At 39.3% G+C, this 17262-nt stretch overlaps 1 protein-coding gene across 1 annotated transcript in view; it reads right to left on the reverse strand.

The window, feature by feature from the left end:
* col15a1b (collagen, type XV, alpha 1b) overlaps window positions 1–17262 on the reverse strand; it is a 56332-nt gene that overhangs the window by 17072 nt on the left and 21998 nt on the right. Inside the window, exons 3-22 of the mRNA XM_039601688.1 lie at window positions 13290–13477; window positions 12802–13011; window positions 12506–12658; window positions 9777–9851; window positions 9496–9570; window positions 8276–8381; window positions 8070–8110; window positions 7766–7924; window positions 7591–7617; window positions 7442–7504; window positions 7226–7303; window positions 7012–7074; window positions 6774–6926; window positions 2465–2518; window positions 2293–2328; window positions 2029–2166; window positions 1799–1858; window positions 1689–1715; window positions 1516–1557; window positions 1143–1205 (exon numbers count right to left, since the gene is read on the reverse strand). Of these exons, the coding sequence (XP_039457622.1) occupies window positions 1143–1205; window positions 1516–1557; window positions 1689–1715; window positions 1799–1858; window positions 2029–2166; window positions 2293–2328; window positions 2465–2518; window positions 6774–6926; window positions 7012–7074; window positions 7226–7303; window positions 7442–7504; window positions 7591–7617; window positions 7766–7924; window positions 8070–8110; window positions 8276–8381; window positions 9496–9570; window positions 9777–9851; window positions 12506–12658; window positions 12802–13011; window positions 13290–13477 (1811 nt within the window). The remainder of the gene's footprint in view (window positions 1–1142; window positions 1206–1515; window positions 1558–1688; window positions 1716–1798; window positions 1859–2028; window positions 2167–2292; window positions 2329–2464; window positions 2519–6773; window positions 6927–7011; window positions 7075–7225; window positions 7304–7441; window positions 7505–7590; window positions 7618–7765; window positions 7925–8069; window positions 8111–8275; window positions 8382–9495; window positions 9571–9776; window positions 9852–12505; window positions 12659–12801; window positions 13012–13289; window positions 13478–17262) is intronic.

Consider the following 17262-nt stretch of genomic DNA (forward strand, 5'->3'; position numbering starts at 1 on the left):
CAGAGAACTTGAATCTATACACCTAAAAACCACAAACCAGGCGAGAAATTTGGGTGTAGTGATGGATGCAGACCTAAACTTAGAAAAACACATTAAGACAATAACAAAATCAGCTTACTATCACCTCAAGAATATTTCAAGGATAAAAGATCTGATGTCTCAACAGGACCTGGAAAAACTAGTCCATGCATTCATCTTCAGTAGGCTTGATTACTGTAACAGCATCTTTACAGGTCTACCTAAAAAAATCAGTCAGACAACTACAGCTCATTCAGAACTCTGCTGCTCGAGTCCTCACTAAGACCAAAAAAGTGGACCACATCAGTCCAGCTCTGAGGTCTTTACACTGGCTGCCTGTCTGTCAGAGGATAGACTTTAAAGTTCTGATGCTGGTCTATAAAGCTCTGAATGGTTTAGGACCAAAATACATCAGTGACCTCCTGACCCAGTATGAACCTTCCAGATCTCTCAGGTCATCTGGATCCGGTCTTTTATCAGTTCCCAGAGTCAGAACCAGACACGGAGAAGCTGCATTCAGCTTTTATGCTCCTTATATCTGGAACAAACTCCCAGAAAGCCTCAGATCAGCTGAAACACTCAGTTTATTTAAATCCAGGTTGAAGACTCACCTGTTCTCTGCTGCTTTTGAATAAAGCACCAAATCCACACTTTTAAGCTTAAATTCCAAAACTTACATTTTAACTACTGATTTTATCTACTGTTTTGATTTTTGATTTTATATACTGTTTTGTTTGTTTGTTTGTTTGTTTGTTTGTTTGCTTGTCTTAATCAATTTTAAATCGTGCTTTTTATCTATTTTGTTTTTAATGTCTCTGTAAAGCACTTTGAATCACCTTGTTGTTGAATTGTGCTATATAAATAAATTTGCCTTGCCTTGCCTTGCCTTTATCTGTAAAAAAATATTGCCTAAACTTTTGGCAAATAAATTAATTATAGATATATAACATAGCTTTTTGCAATATTTTGACAAGGTACCTGTTCTGGAAGATTTTAGACTAGAGCCTTTTTTTGTCTTTTGTCTTTATCATTTTTGCAGTGTGCAGTATTTGTTTTTTTGCTGCTAAATGATTAACTACTTTTGAACTGCCAACCACCTCAGCGATCTAACACCTGCTACTTACCCTAGGACCTGGTAGTCCAGCAGGACCCCGAAGACCCTCTGGTCCTGGGTCTCCTGGTTCACCCTGCCATCAGACACAGCAGAAAATGAGGTAATAAAAAAGCTGCAAAGAGTGATGGTGATTTCACTCTAACTTAATGAGTGGCTCACATGAAATATAATGTGCATTCCAATGATTAGAGAAAGCTAAGTTCACATAGATGAACTAGACTGTTTCATCAATGACCAAAAACACTTTAGCTCAATAGTTCTCAAATAGAAAAAAAATCTTAAAATACACAACCTGTTGGCCACTAAATATAAACAATAAGTGAATGACAATTGATATTGCATATCAGAAACATATAAGTACTGTCATTCCAAAATGAATTTACCTTGACAGAGACCCCTGGAGCTCCTGGTGCTCCATCCTTACCCTACAGAAAACACAAACAAGTATCTTCAACAAGAGCATCCTACTCAAAGAGTAACCAGATGTCAAGTATTAGTCGTTAAACATGTAATTGTAGCTATCTGTAAATTTGTTGAAAATTCATAAACAGCTTACCTGTGGTCCTGGTGGGCCAGGTGGACCCTTGAAAGAACAAAAAGGATACGTTACTTTATATGAATCAATAGATATATTGTACATAAACTCATATATTCCCTCACACTGACCTGTGGGCCTCTGACTCCAGCTCCAGTAATTTGATCAGTCATGCCAGATCCCTCCATATCCTGAAAACAAAGCCATGGTCTATAGTTATTGAGCTTCGATGTGATGAAAAAGACATGACCTTTTAATGTTTTCTACAGCAATTCTCATTTTCCTCTCATTAATCAATATGAGGCTATATAGTAGCAGTGATATGTGGAGGACAGGTGATTAATAAACTGGGTTGGGTCACCTCTGCAAAGAATTTGGTTCCTGGAGGCCCTGGTGGGCCAGGGGGTCCTGGTGGACCTGGAAGGCCTCTCTTTCCTTCTGGACCAATAGGCCCTTGAGGCCCTGGAATTCCTTGGACACCCGTTGACCCACATTCACCCTTCTCAGACAAACAGGAGACTTTCATTAGTAACAACAGGAACAAGAAATGTATTTGTGGGCTACCAAATGATGTGAACAGGATGCCATTTATGGCTATGACTCTGTTTTGAGTAGTATAAATTACCTTTGGCCCAGGAGGCCCAGGTAGGCCTTGCTCACCCTAAAGGAAGTAAAGGAGTTAATATACGTTAATTACCTATCATTACTAATAAAGACTGTCTATACTAAAAATGTGCAGAATTTTGGCAATAAGGTTAGATATCTTTTTTTTTTTTTTTTGCTCTTGGTGTTCATACCTTGTCACCTACAGCCCCAGGTGAACCTGGAGGACCATCTTTTCCTGCTGGACCCTGGACAGAAAAATATAGAAAGACACATGCAGAGTGTAAAGAAATAAAGCTGTGGTAAGTCAAAGGTATGCTAGTATGGGAGCATACTGTAGCTGTGTGTTGACACTTTGGCTGTTCCAACAGGAACAATCCAGAGTGCAACTGTGACCCTCGTCACCTTAAAGGAATAGATGAATGTTTGGAAGCCGTTCCATTATTCAGCTTCCTTAAATGATAATATCATCCATGCCAACATTGCTCTGCACTAAATGATGATTTTAACCTCAATACGAAACGTTGTGCTTTAGCGCAGACAATGCTAAATGGCTGTTTATATCATTGCCTCTTATTTGTCCAACTGGCACAAACAATTCAAGAGCAACGGCAACATACAAATAAATGGAAAATGAACAAATTTCGGCTCTTATGCCAAAGATCAAGGTATTTGTGACTGTTTGCCATTTAGCTAAATGTGTTGTAGCGTGAAGGATGGATGTCATCAACCATACAGGCGAGGAGGATTTTATCGTCTCTTTTTTCATCACCTAACAGCAAGCTGAAGTGATGATACATTCAGTATATTCCTTTAATCAAGCAGCACCATTCACAGCAATGTTTCTGTGCCAATCCACTGATGGAACCCATAAAACCTCAGACTTCATTGGTAAAACACTCACTGCCAATAGAGTATTTACAGGTGATCCAAGACTCACTAGAAGACTGGATACTACTAAAGCCATGATATGTGTTTCTGTTTGTTCATCAATCCAGCACGTTAATCTATGCCAGGATATTTTGTTTAACTGATAATATTGACAGCTTTTTGTCATGTGACCTTGGTGGCACTGTCACATACAAATCTTTACTTAACCAACTGTTTGGTCCATGTAGAAATTGCCCATTTGTAACTTTAGTAGCAGAAGCAGGGATATATATACAGTAGAGATGGCACGATACCACTTTTTTATGTCCGATACCGATACCGATATCATAAATTTGGATATCTGCCGATACCGATATGAATCCGATACAGTGTGTTTTTTAATCAATAAAACTGTTTTTTTAATATCTTGCTGCATTTTGTATAAGTTCATCCTGAAGTTTAAATAAACAACAACACTAAAGCTATTCTGTTATACCTGTATGTAAAAAAATACACTGCACCCAAAATAATTCATAGTTCAGCAACACTGATCAATCTAATAAACTTAAACCTACACCATCCTCCCTATTCTGGTATTTTAAAGAGTACTTAGCAGAAATATTAAGCAACCTAACTAATGGGGTTGCAAACTCCCAGCAAAAAAAAAAAAAAAAAAAAAAAATAGGGAACCACCCCCCACCCTCCACCTCATGATGCTTAATTGATGTAATCAACTTTAATTTGATGCAGGGTGAAAAAAAATGCACAGAATTAAATTATTTTTCAAGAATAATTAAATAGATTCAACATCTTTCTTCAACAGAATTGCAGAGTGCACAGACGGTACCTTCCCAAAGGAAAAAGTACTATAGCTTATTAGGGTATATTAGACTTAACAGTTACTATATACAGTAATGGACTTCTATACATTTTACATCAGATTAAAACTTTGGGTGTAAGATTCAGATAATTATTTATTAAAAGCTAGACATTTTAAATGAGAATAAGAAAAAAAGTATGTCTTTGTGCCCCTTTTCCTGTTCATGCCCCTATCGGCCCCCTGGCTAAACTTTGCTAGATCCGCCCCTGCACAGTTACCAGCCGTCAGCTAAGTAGAAAAAGATCCTGGTGTAGAAAGTAATATTAAATAAAAATTCTAACAACAGCTTATCAAGGTTAAACGTGCTGCTGTTGTTCAGCCGCTGGTTTCCTCTTTCTGGTGCAAAGTGGACCAAAAACAAACAAGAGAGACGGACTCGCGACAGAAAAGCCGATCAGCTGATCATTAAGCAGTTTCATGAAGTAGCGGCAGGAGAGGGAGAGAGAGAGAGAAGAGACAGTCGCTCCATATATCGGTTGTTAAGCTTAACGTGGGAACGCTTTACAAACATTCAGAGATGAACTTACACACTTGCTTTACTTCTCTCTGGGATAACTTCCTCGGAGATGAAATGCTGGTTTGGTAGCGAGGCTACAAATACACGCAGCCGCTCTGTCACGTGAGCATACTGCTCCGACGGTTATGAGGCGAGTTACGCCGTGTCACAAGTTTTGTGAGATTTTTTTTTTTTTTTTTTTTTTCATATTTAATGGATCGGATTACATTTTTAATTTCTCACCGATATCCGATCCAGTAATTTAGGTCAGTATCGGACCGATACCAATAGTAATATCGGATCGGTCCATCTCTAATATACAGTAGTTTATATATCCCTGATATCCCTGAGTAAAAAAATATACAAAAAAAGGGAAAATGAATGTGACTGGTGCAAAAGGCAGAGCAGTTCCTTTACCATGTGCAGTGACAGAAGCATGAGGTTATAAGCAATAAGAGTGTGGCCTTTCAATTCAGTTGCTTGTCATCATATAGAGTAAAATGTCATGCTGATTTTTTTTCCTTGGCAATGACAATTTTGGAACTGAAAGTAAAAGAACCACTTTGGGTTTTATGGCACAGCGATTATCACCTTCAGCTTTGGCACAAGCAAGCCAGCAGTTAAGACAACAGATAATGTGCAGTCACTTGTGCCTGAGCATTGGGGTAGTTAGCTAAGGTTCATCTTTACTGCTTTGACACCGTTTTATCACGGTGAAAGCTAAATGTTGTCTACCTCAATGCTCTAGCTCTGACTGAAATTCTGCCTTTCTTTGTTTGCTGGTTTTCCAGGCAAACTGGGCAGTATACCTCGCCCGAACCCCATGCTGACTCAAAGTCAGAATCAGAACCAAAACTAGAGCCGAAGTCTGAGGTGAGGACAGCGGAGAACTCTGAGGTCAAACCTGAACCGTCAGGCCCAGAACCACTAAACCAATCCTCAACCATCTGAAACAAATAGGAGAGATTCCAGGTAGGAATAAGACGGAGGAACAATAAAGGTACGAATAAAGATTGGTTATGGAGATAAAGGACAATGAAATGGAGAGAGACAGTTAAAGAACAGCTGGTATACATGGGTCATTGGCTTACATAAACACAAAAATGCAAATCACTACAATATGACAATATTTAAGAAATAAAATAAAGGTGGAATCTAATTGTTTGAGAAATGCACTACATAAAATCAGAGCAAAGACTGGAAGGTGGAAAAGAAGAAAAAAAGTCAATGCTCGGGGCTAATTCAATGAGAAAAAATGCAGAAATAATCCAAATAAAATGTGAAGGTACAAGATATAGTAAAACAGAACATATGAAAAAAACATGTAAAAATATTATTATAGGTTACAATAATGTATCATGATGTAGCACTGTTATACTAACAGAGGTGTCTGTCCAGTGTCTATACAGCATCTATAGTTCTGATTTCTTAATTTTTTGCATATTTGTCACTCTTAAATGCTTCAGATCATTAGACAAATTTTAAAATTAGACAAAGATAACCTAAGTAAATACAAAATGCAGCTTTAAATTACTTCCTTTACTAAATGAAAACAGCAATCCAAGTCTTCCAAGTCCTGTGTGTTAAAGTAATTTCCCCCTAAACCTAAGAACTGCTTGTGCCGCTCTTGGCAGCAAGAACTGCAATCAAGTGTTTGCAATTACTGCCATAGAGCACTTCTTTCTTTGGCCCACCCTTCTTTGTAGAATTATTTTAATTCAGCCACACTGGAGGTTTTTCGAGTGTGAACAGCCTGTTTGAGGTCATGCCAAAGCATCTCAATCACATTTAACTTTGGACTTTGACTAGGCCACTCCACAAACTTTTTTTTTCTGGAGCCATTCAGAGGTAGACTTGCTGGTGTGTTCTGGATAACTGCCCTGCTGTATAACCTAAGTGAGCTTGAGCTTCAGGGAATAAACTGATGGCCAGAAATTCTCCTTCAGGATTTTCTGGTGGAGAGCAGATTTCATGGTTCATCAACTCACAGCAAGTCGTCCAGGAAATCAAAGCAGCCCCAGACAAGTACCGCTATCCTTGCAACTGCCAAACCTGGATTTGTCCATAGGTTTGCCAGATGGAGAAGTGTGATGTGTCACTCCAGACAACACGTCTTCACTGCATTACTTTTTCCACACAGGACCATGCAGGTTTGGACAGTTGCATAAGTCTGCAGAATCCCATCAGTGTATATTACAGAGATTTTTGTATTTAAAACAAATCATCTATTTTTCACTTAAATTGAAGGTTAACTTACTGGTACTCCTTGTTTGCCTGGAAGGCCATCACTGCCAGGTGCACCAGGTGGTCCAGCATGCCCAGGAGAAAGTCCTTCAGTGGTGGCAGATGAGGACAGGTGGGGTCCAGGGGGACCAGGAGGTCCTGGAGGGCCCGGTGGACCGGGAGGACCCTAATGGAAGGAGATGTTAGATTTTTTTTCACTGCTATAATTGACTGTCAGACTCTTGCATTTGTTAACTAGTCCTTTCTCTTACCCGGATGAGTTCAGCATCACTGTCCAGGTCTTCAAACCCAGAACCCAGGGCATCTGGTCCATACTAAAACACATTCATCAAGATGTTTTTCTTTGTATTCATGTCTCATTTATGCTGCCTACATTTGATATCATTGCTAAAATGCAAGACAATACAGATTATCTGAGCAGATACACAGTGGGAGGAAGTAGCGAAACCATAAACTGTTACTCACAGGTACACTGCGTGATCTGGGGGGTCCAGGGGGTCCAGGAAGGCCAGGGGGGCCTGGTAAACCAACTCCCGGGTCTCCCTGTAAGGAGGCAGGGAGGAGTAAACTACAGAAGAAAAAGACAGAACTTTTTCTTTTCATTTGGTATCATAAAATACAACTACATTTGGAATAAAGAGTCACAGTTAATTAAATGCAACATGGATGCATTAGCTGGACCTTCTCTCCTTTAGCTCCAACTACTCCGTTCAAGCCTGGAAATCCTTGAGACCCTTTTTGGCCCTGACGATGAAAATACAATTAGTGAGTGTAGCGACTGAAACAGAATAAAAAAAATAAATAAGCAGACATAGTGCTGTTTAACTTACTGGATCTCCTTTATCACCTTTGCTTCCCTGAAAGCAGAAGCACGAGGAAGCATGAAAGTCAGTGGTGCAAGAAGACTTATTACTTCGTGAGTTTAACGTTCACTTAAAAAATCTCAGATGTTCTTTGAAAGATGGTGAAGCAAAAACACACGAACGATCTTTTTGACACACAAACCTTGTGTCCATCTCTCCCTGGCAGCCCAGGAGATCCTGGTGGTCCCTGTGGGCCAGATGTTCCAAGGTTAGTCTCTCTGAATACACTGGGAGGACCTGGTGGACCAGGTGGGCCAGGTGGGCCAGGATCACCGCGCTCTCCTTTTAACCTGACATCACCCTGTAAAATTGAAATCAAGAAGTCTTTAAGTTATTTGTGTCAGTAGGGAAAATAAACTGAAACACTGGAGCTACATTGTTATCTTCTGACCAACACTGTCTTCAAAACAAGACAACTAGGCAAGAAAGCCCACGCTCCAACTTACACCTTGTGGCTGCTCTCCCGCCTCCTCTGTTCGGTGTAGCCCTGCAAACAACATATGACGTCTATCAGTTTTACTTCAGACAGTGTATGCTTACATTATCATAGAGAGAGGACATTTAGAAGAGTAAATATAATAAAGGTTTAGTTCATAATTCAAATACTGAAGCTTTCATAGAATAAGCAGGAACAAAACTTTGTACTACAGACCTGTCATCAGGTCCATTCGAGCTTCTGTTGGACCCGTGTGAGGAGAAAAGTCCTCAAACTTCTCTGGAGCATCAGTGGGCGGAGCACTAACGGGAACACCCTCCTCCTTGCAAGAGACAAAAATGGCTGTGATTTTGTCTCATGTGTGCAGAGTAGCTTCCTTTTTCATGTGCCACCTGTGTACACCATGTCTTTGTCCCACTGTTGTAAGTGTGACAACCTGCTCTTCCACATTAGCTTAGAAGGTCCTCCTTCCTCTGGTTCCTCCTGTCCATGTGTTGAAGTGTCCTCAGGCAAAAGTGTGAATGCGCATGAAAGTTAGATAAAAGTGCTTTGGTATAGATGAAAGAAGTGTATGAATGAATTTGGGGATGGTGAATTGGGTTGAATTGGGTGAATGAGACTATTAATAGAAAGCACTTTGATTTTTTTTCATTTAGTATACTTCTGATGAATGATTTTTTTTTTCAAAACAAGAGCATTACTAAACATTAACACAATAAAAGACCAACATCATGTTATGCTCTTTTTCTACTCTGCTGCAGATGGAGGTCTCCAGATCAGACTAGAAGGGTCTACCATAAAATTGCTTATCAAGGCCAATTTTCTTTGAAGCATCAAAGTCAGTTTCAATTCAGAGATGTTTGGGGTCAAACTGACTTTTAGGTTGTGGGAGAATGAAAGACAGTACCAAAACAAATGGACGCACACACACGCACACACACACACACACACACACACACACACACACACACACACACACACACACACACACACACACACACACACACACACACACACACACACACACACTCATTTTTATATCTTAGTGAGGACATCTCATTAACATAATGCTTTTCCTATCCGCTTACCCCAACCCTAACCATCAAAAATGAATGCCTAATCCTAACCTTCAGCCTAAACCTAACCATAACCTAATTGTAACCCTGACACTAAAATCACATTTTGAGCCTCAAAAATGCCTTCAAGCCTGGGATGGGCATTTTGTCCCCATCAGTGACTGTTGGTCCCCACAAGTATCGTAGTATGCCAATTTTCTTTCCTCACAAAGATGTCTAAACATGTACACACACACACACACACACACACACACACACACACACACACACACACACTGATGGACAGAGAAGACTAAAGTAATCCATCCTGCCATCACCAGGATGGATTACTTTTACCTGTGCTGAGCCAGGCGTTCTCACCTGTGCGGTCTTCCTCGGCTCTTTCTCTGTCTCTCTGTCATCCAAAGCCTCGTCTCCACTGGCGTACCCCGAGGCCTTTATCAAACGTCACATCAAGCATTCATTGGTGAAAAAACAACAACAACCTTTTAGCACAAATCCTAACAACCAGTAATTTTAACCACAAGGGGGAGCTGTTGATTGACATGTAAGTTTTTACAGCATTTTAAAATATCGCTAGGCAGACACTGTGGCTTTGTGTTAGAAAGGTTTGCATTGCAACAAGTTACGGAGTGTCTCACATAAGGATCATCGTCTTCACACTGCTCCTCAGCCACTCTTGGATCGTCTTTTATGACCAGCTGCTGAATCGAACCCTGCAGAGGAAAAACAAAGGAAATGTGAAACATGTCACTACATGGAGAGGAAGGCTTGTGCTGGCTGTAGGGACTGACGGGAGTTCAGTGACCGCTGTGACTGTTGGGGTTCTGTCTGTCTGAGCAGTGCTAGAATTAGTTCTTCTGTTGTGTCCTCAGTATCAGTCTGGCAAGACCAAATAATAACACAAATGAAACAACAAAGCAGTGCTCTTGCCTTTGTGGTGGTGTGCACTCCTCCAGTCATATTCCTCCACCAAACATTAGATATGTTTTCAGTCTCATTTCTCTTTCACCAAAACATAATTCATCATAGGTGGTAACCCGAGCTACATTTAAGAGAAAGACTAACAATTTAATTAAAAATGGGTCAGGGACTTGGCATAAGCCATCACTGACTTATGTCTTAAGATTCATGAATCTTAGTTGAGATGAGGGCAAAGAGATAAAGACATCACATTTTGGTGTGAACTGGATCACTTTCTTTAAAATTGTGAAGCAGGCACTCCAAATGTCCATCTAGTTACTGGTCTACAGACTTCTTTTTGTGATTTGTTGGCAACATAGTAACTGTCATCTGATTACATTGTACATGCAGTTAGGTCCATAACTATTTGGAAATGATATTCTTTTGTAATTTTGTGTTTGTACACAACATGTGTACATCATGCACAACACTGCATAACGCTTGCATTTGATTCTTTCTCTCTTTGAATTCTTTGAAGTGTAGTGTGCTGTTAATGCTAATTATTATTATATCATTTATCAGGTATTATGTAAACAAATACTTTACTCGTGAAGCAGTACTTTTTTATGTATCAATAGTGATGTAATCCATGTGTGTCCGAAAGCAGTCCAATTTTTTCTACTTTACAGTCTCACTGAGAGTGCATATTTCTCATATGGTCATTTCAAACACAAAGCTCTGACTGTGGGCATAAAAGCTCCACCCACCTGGCAATAAATTATGTTCTTTGTATGAAATAACCAGTGAGAGGAAAGTTAGCTGAAAGGGAATGTTGCTCATTTCAGACAGTGGAGGAAATGATGGACTGTGCAGAAATCAGCAGAGATTATTCTGAACTGTGAATCATCCAGAGCTATCTGTTTAAACGCCTTTATTCCCCATTAAAATGTTTTATGGACTATCCTCAGTCTAAAAGGTGGGGAGATATTTACATGCAGTTGCTGTAATTAGAATAGACAGAGGAAAAACTCTTCTAGAAGCAAGTCTTGCCACTCAGCAGCCATCTTGAAATACCTCCGAAATATAATTGGGAATTTATTTTGAAGCATTAAATAATTAACTTTAGTTTCAGTGATCAGTGTTTGAAATATTAAAAAAAAAAAAAATTAAAGGTTTTTTTTTTTTCTACTTTGAAGTTATTCTTCTGTCACAGCACTTCTACTCAGGACTGTGGATCTCTCTTAGAAAGTCTGACAGTGACACCAAACACACTGTATCACAGCAAAATGTGAGGCAATAGGCACACACACACACACGCACACACACACACACACACACACACGCACGCACACACTCAGTGGCCCAGATGGGCATGAGTGCACATACTGCTGCTGAGCATGCACATATTTTGCCATCATGCTTCAGATAAGCCGTTCAGAAAGTGAAGCTACACTGAGCGAAGCAGAATGAGGTGATAAGGGTGTCTCACCACAGCAACAGCAATTTGCTCCCAGCTCGTATTTCTTTTTTTTTTCTTTACTTTTTTGTGGAGATAGTTGAGATGGAAAAGAAGTGATTCTGGGTGTCAAAGTGGCTTTTATAATATATTTTCATTCCTATTGGCCAAAGAATGTCATGTATTCATTCTGGAAATGTCTGAGTTGACATTGTACAGACATTTGTTTTAATGACAAGCACACAAACATTGTTGTTTTGTTTTTTTCCTGGATGAATAATTACATCGTAAATGTAAACATTTGTGCCCTATCACGATGCAGCACTCCATGGTCTGCCTTTGATCACACCACAACCAAGCCATGTTGATATCTTCAACTTCCTCATCTGCAATTGATTTACTCCCCCATGTTATCCTCCCCTCTCACTTCCTCTCCGTGTCTGATCTGTAGCTCTGCCTGTATTCTTATCCAGTCCATGTTAGATTAGACTTGAAAAGCTAGTCACTATATTTGAAATAAAATTACTCAAGTAAATTAGTAAAATTAATTTAAAAACATACTGAGTAATGATACTTTTTGAAAAACATGTATTCATTTTGCATTAGGATGTGGAAACTGTCCTAAATAAATAAAAACTGGCCAAATATTTTGACATTATGATTAAGAAAAGGATCCAAAAGAGAGACAAGAAGAGTTCACTCTATAAAAGAGTGTGTGAGCAAACAGTTCAACCAAACCAATGAAAAACTGCATAAAATTACAACAAGAAATTTACAGTTATAGGTCATTCCATCTCAAATCAGGCAAATTTTTCAAACATTTTCTGCTCAAACATCCGTTCAGAACGGTTTTTGCTTCCCTTTCTTACCATCAAAATTGATCTGGGGTCTTTATTTAGAGACAGATTTTCTGAGTACTGGCTAGTTAAATGTGAAAAAAAGAAGAAAATATATAATTCTTTCTCTTATTTTCGGTTACCACATTAATATTAAACTTTTTCTTTCACTTACCACAAACTTGTCAAGCCCCGTGCTTCCTGCATTAGCTACAAAAATGCCTGAATTGTGTGAAAAGGTGAGTTTCTCTGGCCTACGATGGAAGTCCTTACTCTCGGCCTCTCCACAGTCCAAGTAGAGACGGACCTCATTATGCTCCACCACCACCTGACAGGCAGAGACAGCAGACGTGACCAGGATCAGTCCACAATGACTTGGATGTCTTTGGGTTGTTTAACAGACAAAGTTAAACCAGTCATCTACACGGAAGAGTCTTTTTATCTTTAGTCGTTAACCTGGATGAAGCTCACCGTGAATCGTGTCCACTGGTCAGTCATATCCGGGACGCTAAAGGCAGCCGCTTTGTGGCTGTGGGAGGCCTGCTCCTGGTCAGTGTAGTACAGTAAGATGCTCTGGAGGCCCTCGCGAACTGGAGTGAGGGCCAAACCCAGCTTCACCACCTTGCGTTGGGCATCTGTGATGGCAAAGAGCATGCCACCTCTCTGGCTAGCTGGGCGCACCTGGAATAATACGATGGTATGTGGAAAAAAAAAAGACTTTAAGCTTTGGCTTCCACATCCTTTTCACACGAATGTCAGTCATAAGTCACTATATGAAAGCATTAAAGAGATATTTTCCTTTATTTACAGTTTTTAAACAGGGACAAACATATGAGTCTTGCTTTAATGTCGACATTTCACACGGTGATGACATCTTTAGATATCTTTAGTTATGACAACTAAGCATGTTGACAATCAAGGAGGTTAAAAGATTATAGGGATGAACTCTATAGCATTACCGTGACGATGATAGCAAAGTCCCGGTAGAACGATCCCGGCACAAAGGTTTTGGTGAGTCGGCCGACATTGGCTTGAGACCCAAATTTGTAGGCTGGATGACCCTCAAAGCCAGCAGTGAAGGACACAGAGGGAGGGAGGGGGAAGCCAATTAAGTCCGTTAGGTTCAGATAACTTCCTGAGCGTTGCTCTGAGAGAGACAGACAGGAATAGTATATTAAATAAATGGTGTACGTGGCGAGTGAGAGAGATAGAAAAACAAGACAACAATACAAAACGCACTGCTGCATTTTTCATTCAAGTTTTACTCTTTCAAATCCTTCCCAGAGACACTAAAAATCCTAAATGTGTAGTATATTATATTTAAAGGCAAGTGTTCTGAACACACACTGCAATATTTAACCTTAAGTGCAGATAAATCTGATCCAAATTGCAGTTATCTTGTTTTAATGTCTCAACCTCCATCTTCATCCCATTTGTCTGCCCTGTGTGTTGCTGGTTCATTTGCCACTTAAAATGAGGAGGAGAGGTACTTGTGATCCTAACACAGTGTTAATTTGACTTGATTTGATCCAGACTCTGCCCACCACGGCTCACTGCTCTGCCTCGTATGGACATAATCCTCAGAAACAGAAACGCGCACACAACAACTGGCAATTAGAGTACTTGGTGCATACGTGAAGAGACGGTTTCACATTCCCTTGATTCCTCTCACTGTGAAGCCTGTCTCCCGTGGCGACACTCACCTCAGCATTCCAGGTGTGCTCGTCCCCGTTATCTAAATCTTTGTCACTTACATGCACGCGTATAAAGATCTGCATACGCTTAAGATCAAACATACAGGTCACCCATGTGAACGCACACAAACACCAGAACAGACAGATTAACATTTAGTGGTCTCTAATTCATCAGCCTGGCCAACAGGAAACATACCTGATTAGAGGGTTTAGTATGTGTGCCACTGTGTGTATGCATCACTCAGTGCACCACTCACCCCTGCACATTTACACTTTTCTTCCTGCAAACAAATACACACACCCAAGCCCACACACCTCCAGTCCAGATGTGCAATCATTAGTATCCTACTATGGGAGAACTGAAGTTACAACTAGACGTCCCAGTGACGACATCTGGAGTGTAGCAAAATAATGCAGTAATTGCTACTTACAGCCAGTCTTCATTGTTAAAATACATATTTGCAGACTAGTTCAAAAAACTATTTTGGTCTCCATGGGAGGCTTCCCACTTCATAACAACTATGAAAAAGTCACTTAAAAAAGACAAAACTAATCAATTTCAATACTGGGCAGACTTCTAAAGCAGAGTCCTAAACCAATGGGCAATGTCACAGTGGCTATAGCCATCTTGTCTATTTTGCAATTTAATTTCACCTCTGCACCAGTTTTGATGAACTTCAGCAAGTTATCATGATTGTATAGCACTGCAAATTAAAATGTACTTGCTTGACAGGCCGAGTGGTTCCAAGTAATTAGTGTTGTCCATGTGTAAAGCTACTTCTCTGTCCATTACACACAGTCAGTTTCTTCTAAAATAAGGTGCTATATCAACAGTTAATATAATGACTTAATTTCCTATATTGTAAGGTATAGAATTGATTCTAATTAGTATTTTCATGATCGGGGCCCTCTTAAGACCAGATTTACTCATGGTCTCTACACCAGGACACAATGCTGTTTATATGCTGTCAGCACAAAAACAGAATCCCCTTCTACAAACAAAAAGAATTATGATGGATTAAAACTGATAACTGAAATAAAACTCACAGGCAGGTGATGGAGAGTCATTCAGTTTCAGTTAGCAATGGCTGCAATTGAGCAATGGTCACTGGACATCTGAGTTTTGCACAAGAAACAAATAAATACAGTTTTGTTATTTTAACGTCAGCATAAAACTTTAGCAGGAGGAAAATCTCATGTGAATCAGAGCTTTAACCAGCTAGTGAAAAAAAAATACATCTAAATTTAAAAAAATGTTTGACTGATAAAAACTGGCCATTACATTTGTTCCTGTATGTCTGCTGCATGTATAAATAGTAACCCATTTGCTAAAAGTTGTATAAAGTATTTCAGTTAATGCTGTTTTTCAGCCTGTACCAATGTCCAGGAGACATCAGGATAATGCAGTTTTATGTGAATTGTAACAGAGAAAGTTAAAAATGCTAATTGCAGTGACGTGGAAGACCAACACTTTATTACAGTTTGGTTTTAAAGGTGTTGTACTAGGCCTTCTTAATTTGTAAAATCTTAAAATATGCGTGTTCATTTTTATAGTTATATGCCTAATTTTCACGACAGGCTCACACATGAACGTGCGTATATACCTGTGTAACAATAACTCCCACAGTGCCCGTGAACAAATCCTGTGTTAATCACATGAAACTGATTAACACTAGAACCAGCAAGAGGCTCGTTTTGACTGCAGACTGAGGTGGAGCAGTGTGGATGGTGAGTGAGACTGAGGCTGCAGGTCCTGTGAAGCAGAGGTACTTGTGGACGTGTGATAAACATTTGCTGTTGTACTTTTATAATAGTTAATTTATTATGTTTCTTGTTTTATTTGAGCCAGCTGTGAGCTTAATTTGAAAGCAAGCTCTTCAGTCTGTTTCAGTGTGTTTTTATACCTTCTTTTTTATATACCTTGTCAAATCTGAGTTATTATCAAACAAATTTGTAAATGTAAATTAACTATTTAACTATTTAACAGGACAGGCTCAGAATGATCCTCACCCATGGTGGTGCTGGTATATATGTTAAAACAATACATTCAGACTTATAATTCTTGAAATTACATTTATTCGTTTTATTGGTTTTTTGTGGCTTATATCACTACTCCTCATTTCACTAATTTAATATTTTCACCAAAGTGTCACCATTAATAAACGGATTAATTCACCTAATACTCAGGCCGATGATTGAGCCTCTCAGGTCTCAGCTAGCATTTTAAACAATCATACAGTATTAATATTAATATTAATATTAATATTAATATTGTGCACTTCCAAACTTAATCATGGTCATCTTGTTTTTTTATTTCTGCTTCTCAAACCTAATCCTCATCATCTTGGCCACATGCCTAATCAGCTTGCATACTTATAAAAACCAATATTAACCATGCATAACCTTTTAAACCCACCTCAGCCTTCACATGCCACACAAAAGCTTCCTGTGGCTTGGCCCACTATTTCCAGACGTCTCAGACTATAGACTAGGACTAGATCACATACTGGTCAGCACACAATAACCAGGGAATCTGTTCTCCTTTATGAGATACACTAAGACAGGATAGAAAGACTGTGTAGGCCTACTCAACCACGGAACCATCAACATGACCCACTAAACAAATAAGAGAATCTGAGGTGTGAACAGGTGTAATCCTGTCACATTTATGCATAATTACCTGCTTGATGCTTTGAAACATAACTTCCTCTGCAGTCACTCAGAAGCAGAAAATGGTTACCTGGTGCTGTTGTTATTAGATACTAGTCACGTATGTAGTAATATATAACAGTACAAATTTTATGAACAGTTAACTGGAGGAAATATTGATCACCCAGCTCAGTACTCAGGAGTACTGAGTTCCTCATTGGTTAAATCCCGTCTTATACACGCTTCATTGTTAGCAAAAATACACCAAACCAAAACTAATGACTGTCACAGCATAACTTTAAAGACATTTTAACTCTTGTTTTACAAATAAACCAGCCTTTACAAGGACATATCATGTGACATTTTTGGTCAGTTTCAATTTGTTTCCAGTCTAAGAGATGATAAATGATATCTTAGCTTTTTTATGAAATATTGTCACATGTAGCATTTACTGACCACTATTAATGCTATAGCACAAGTAACACTGAAACATTTTTCACTTTCTGTGTTTAATTTTGTGTAGTTTATCAATCACACACACACCAATAGATACATCTGGGGCAATTACAAGTTCATTATCTTGCCCCAA

Source organism: Oreochromis aureus, linkage group 18 (assembly GCF_013358895.1).
Source record: "Oreochromis aureus strain Israel breed Guangdong linkage group 18, ZZ_aureus, whole genome shotgun sequence".
Classification (NCBI taxonomy): domain Eukaryota; kingdom Metazoa; phylum Chordata; class Actinopteri; order Cichliformes; family Cichlidae; genus Oreochromis; species Oreochromis aureus.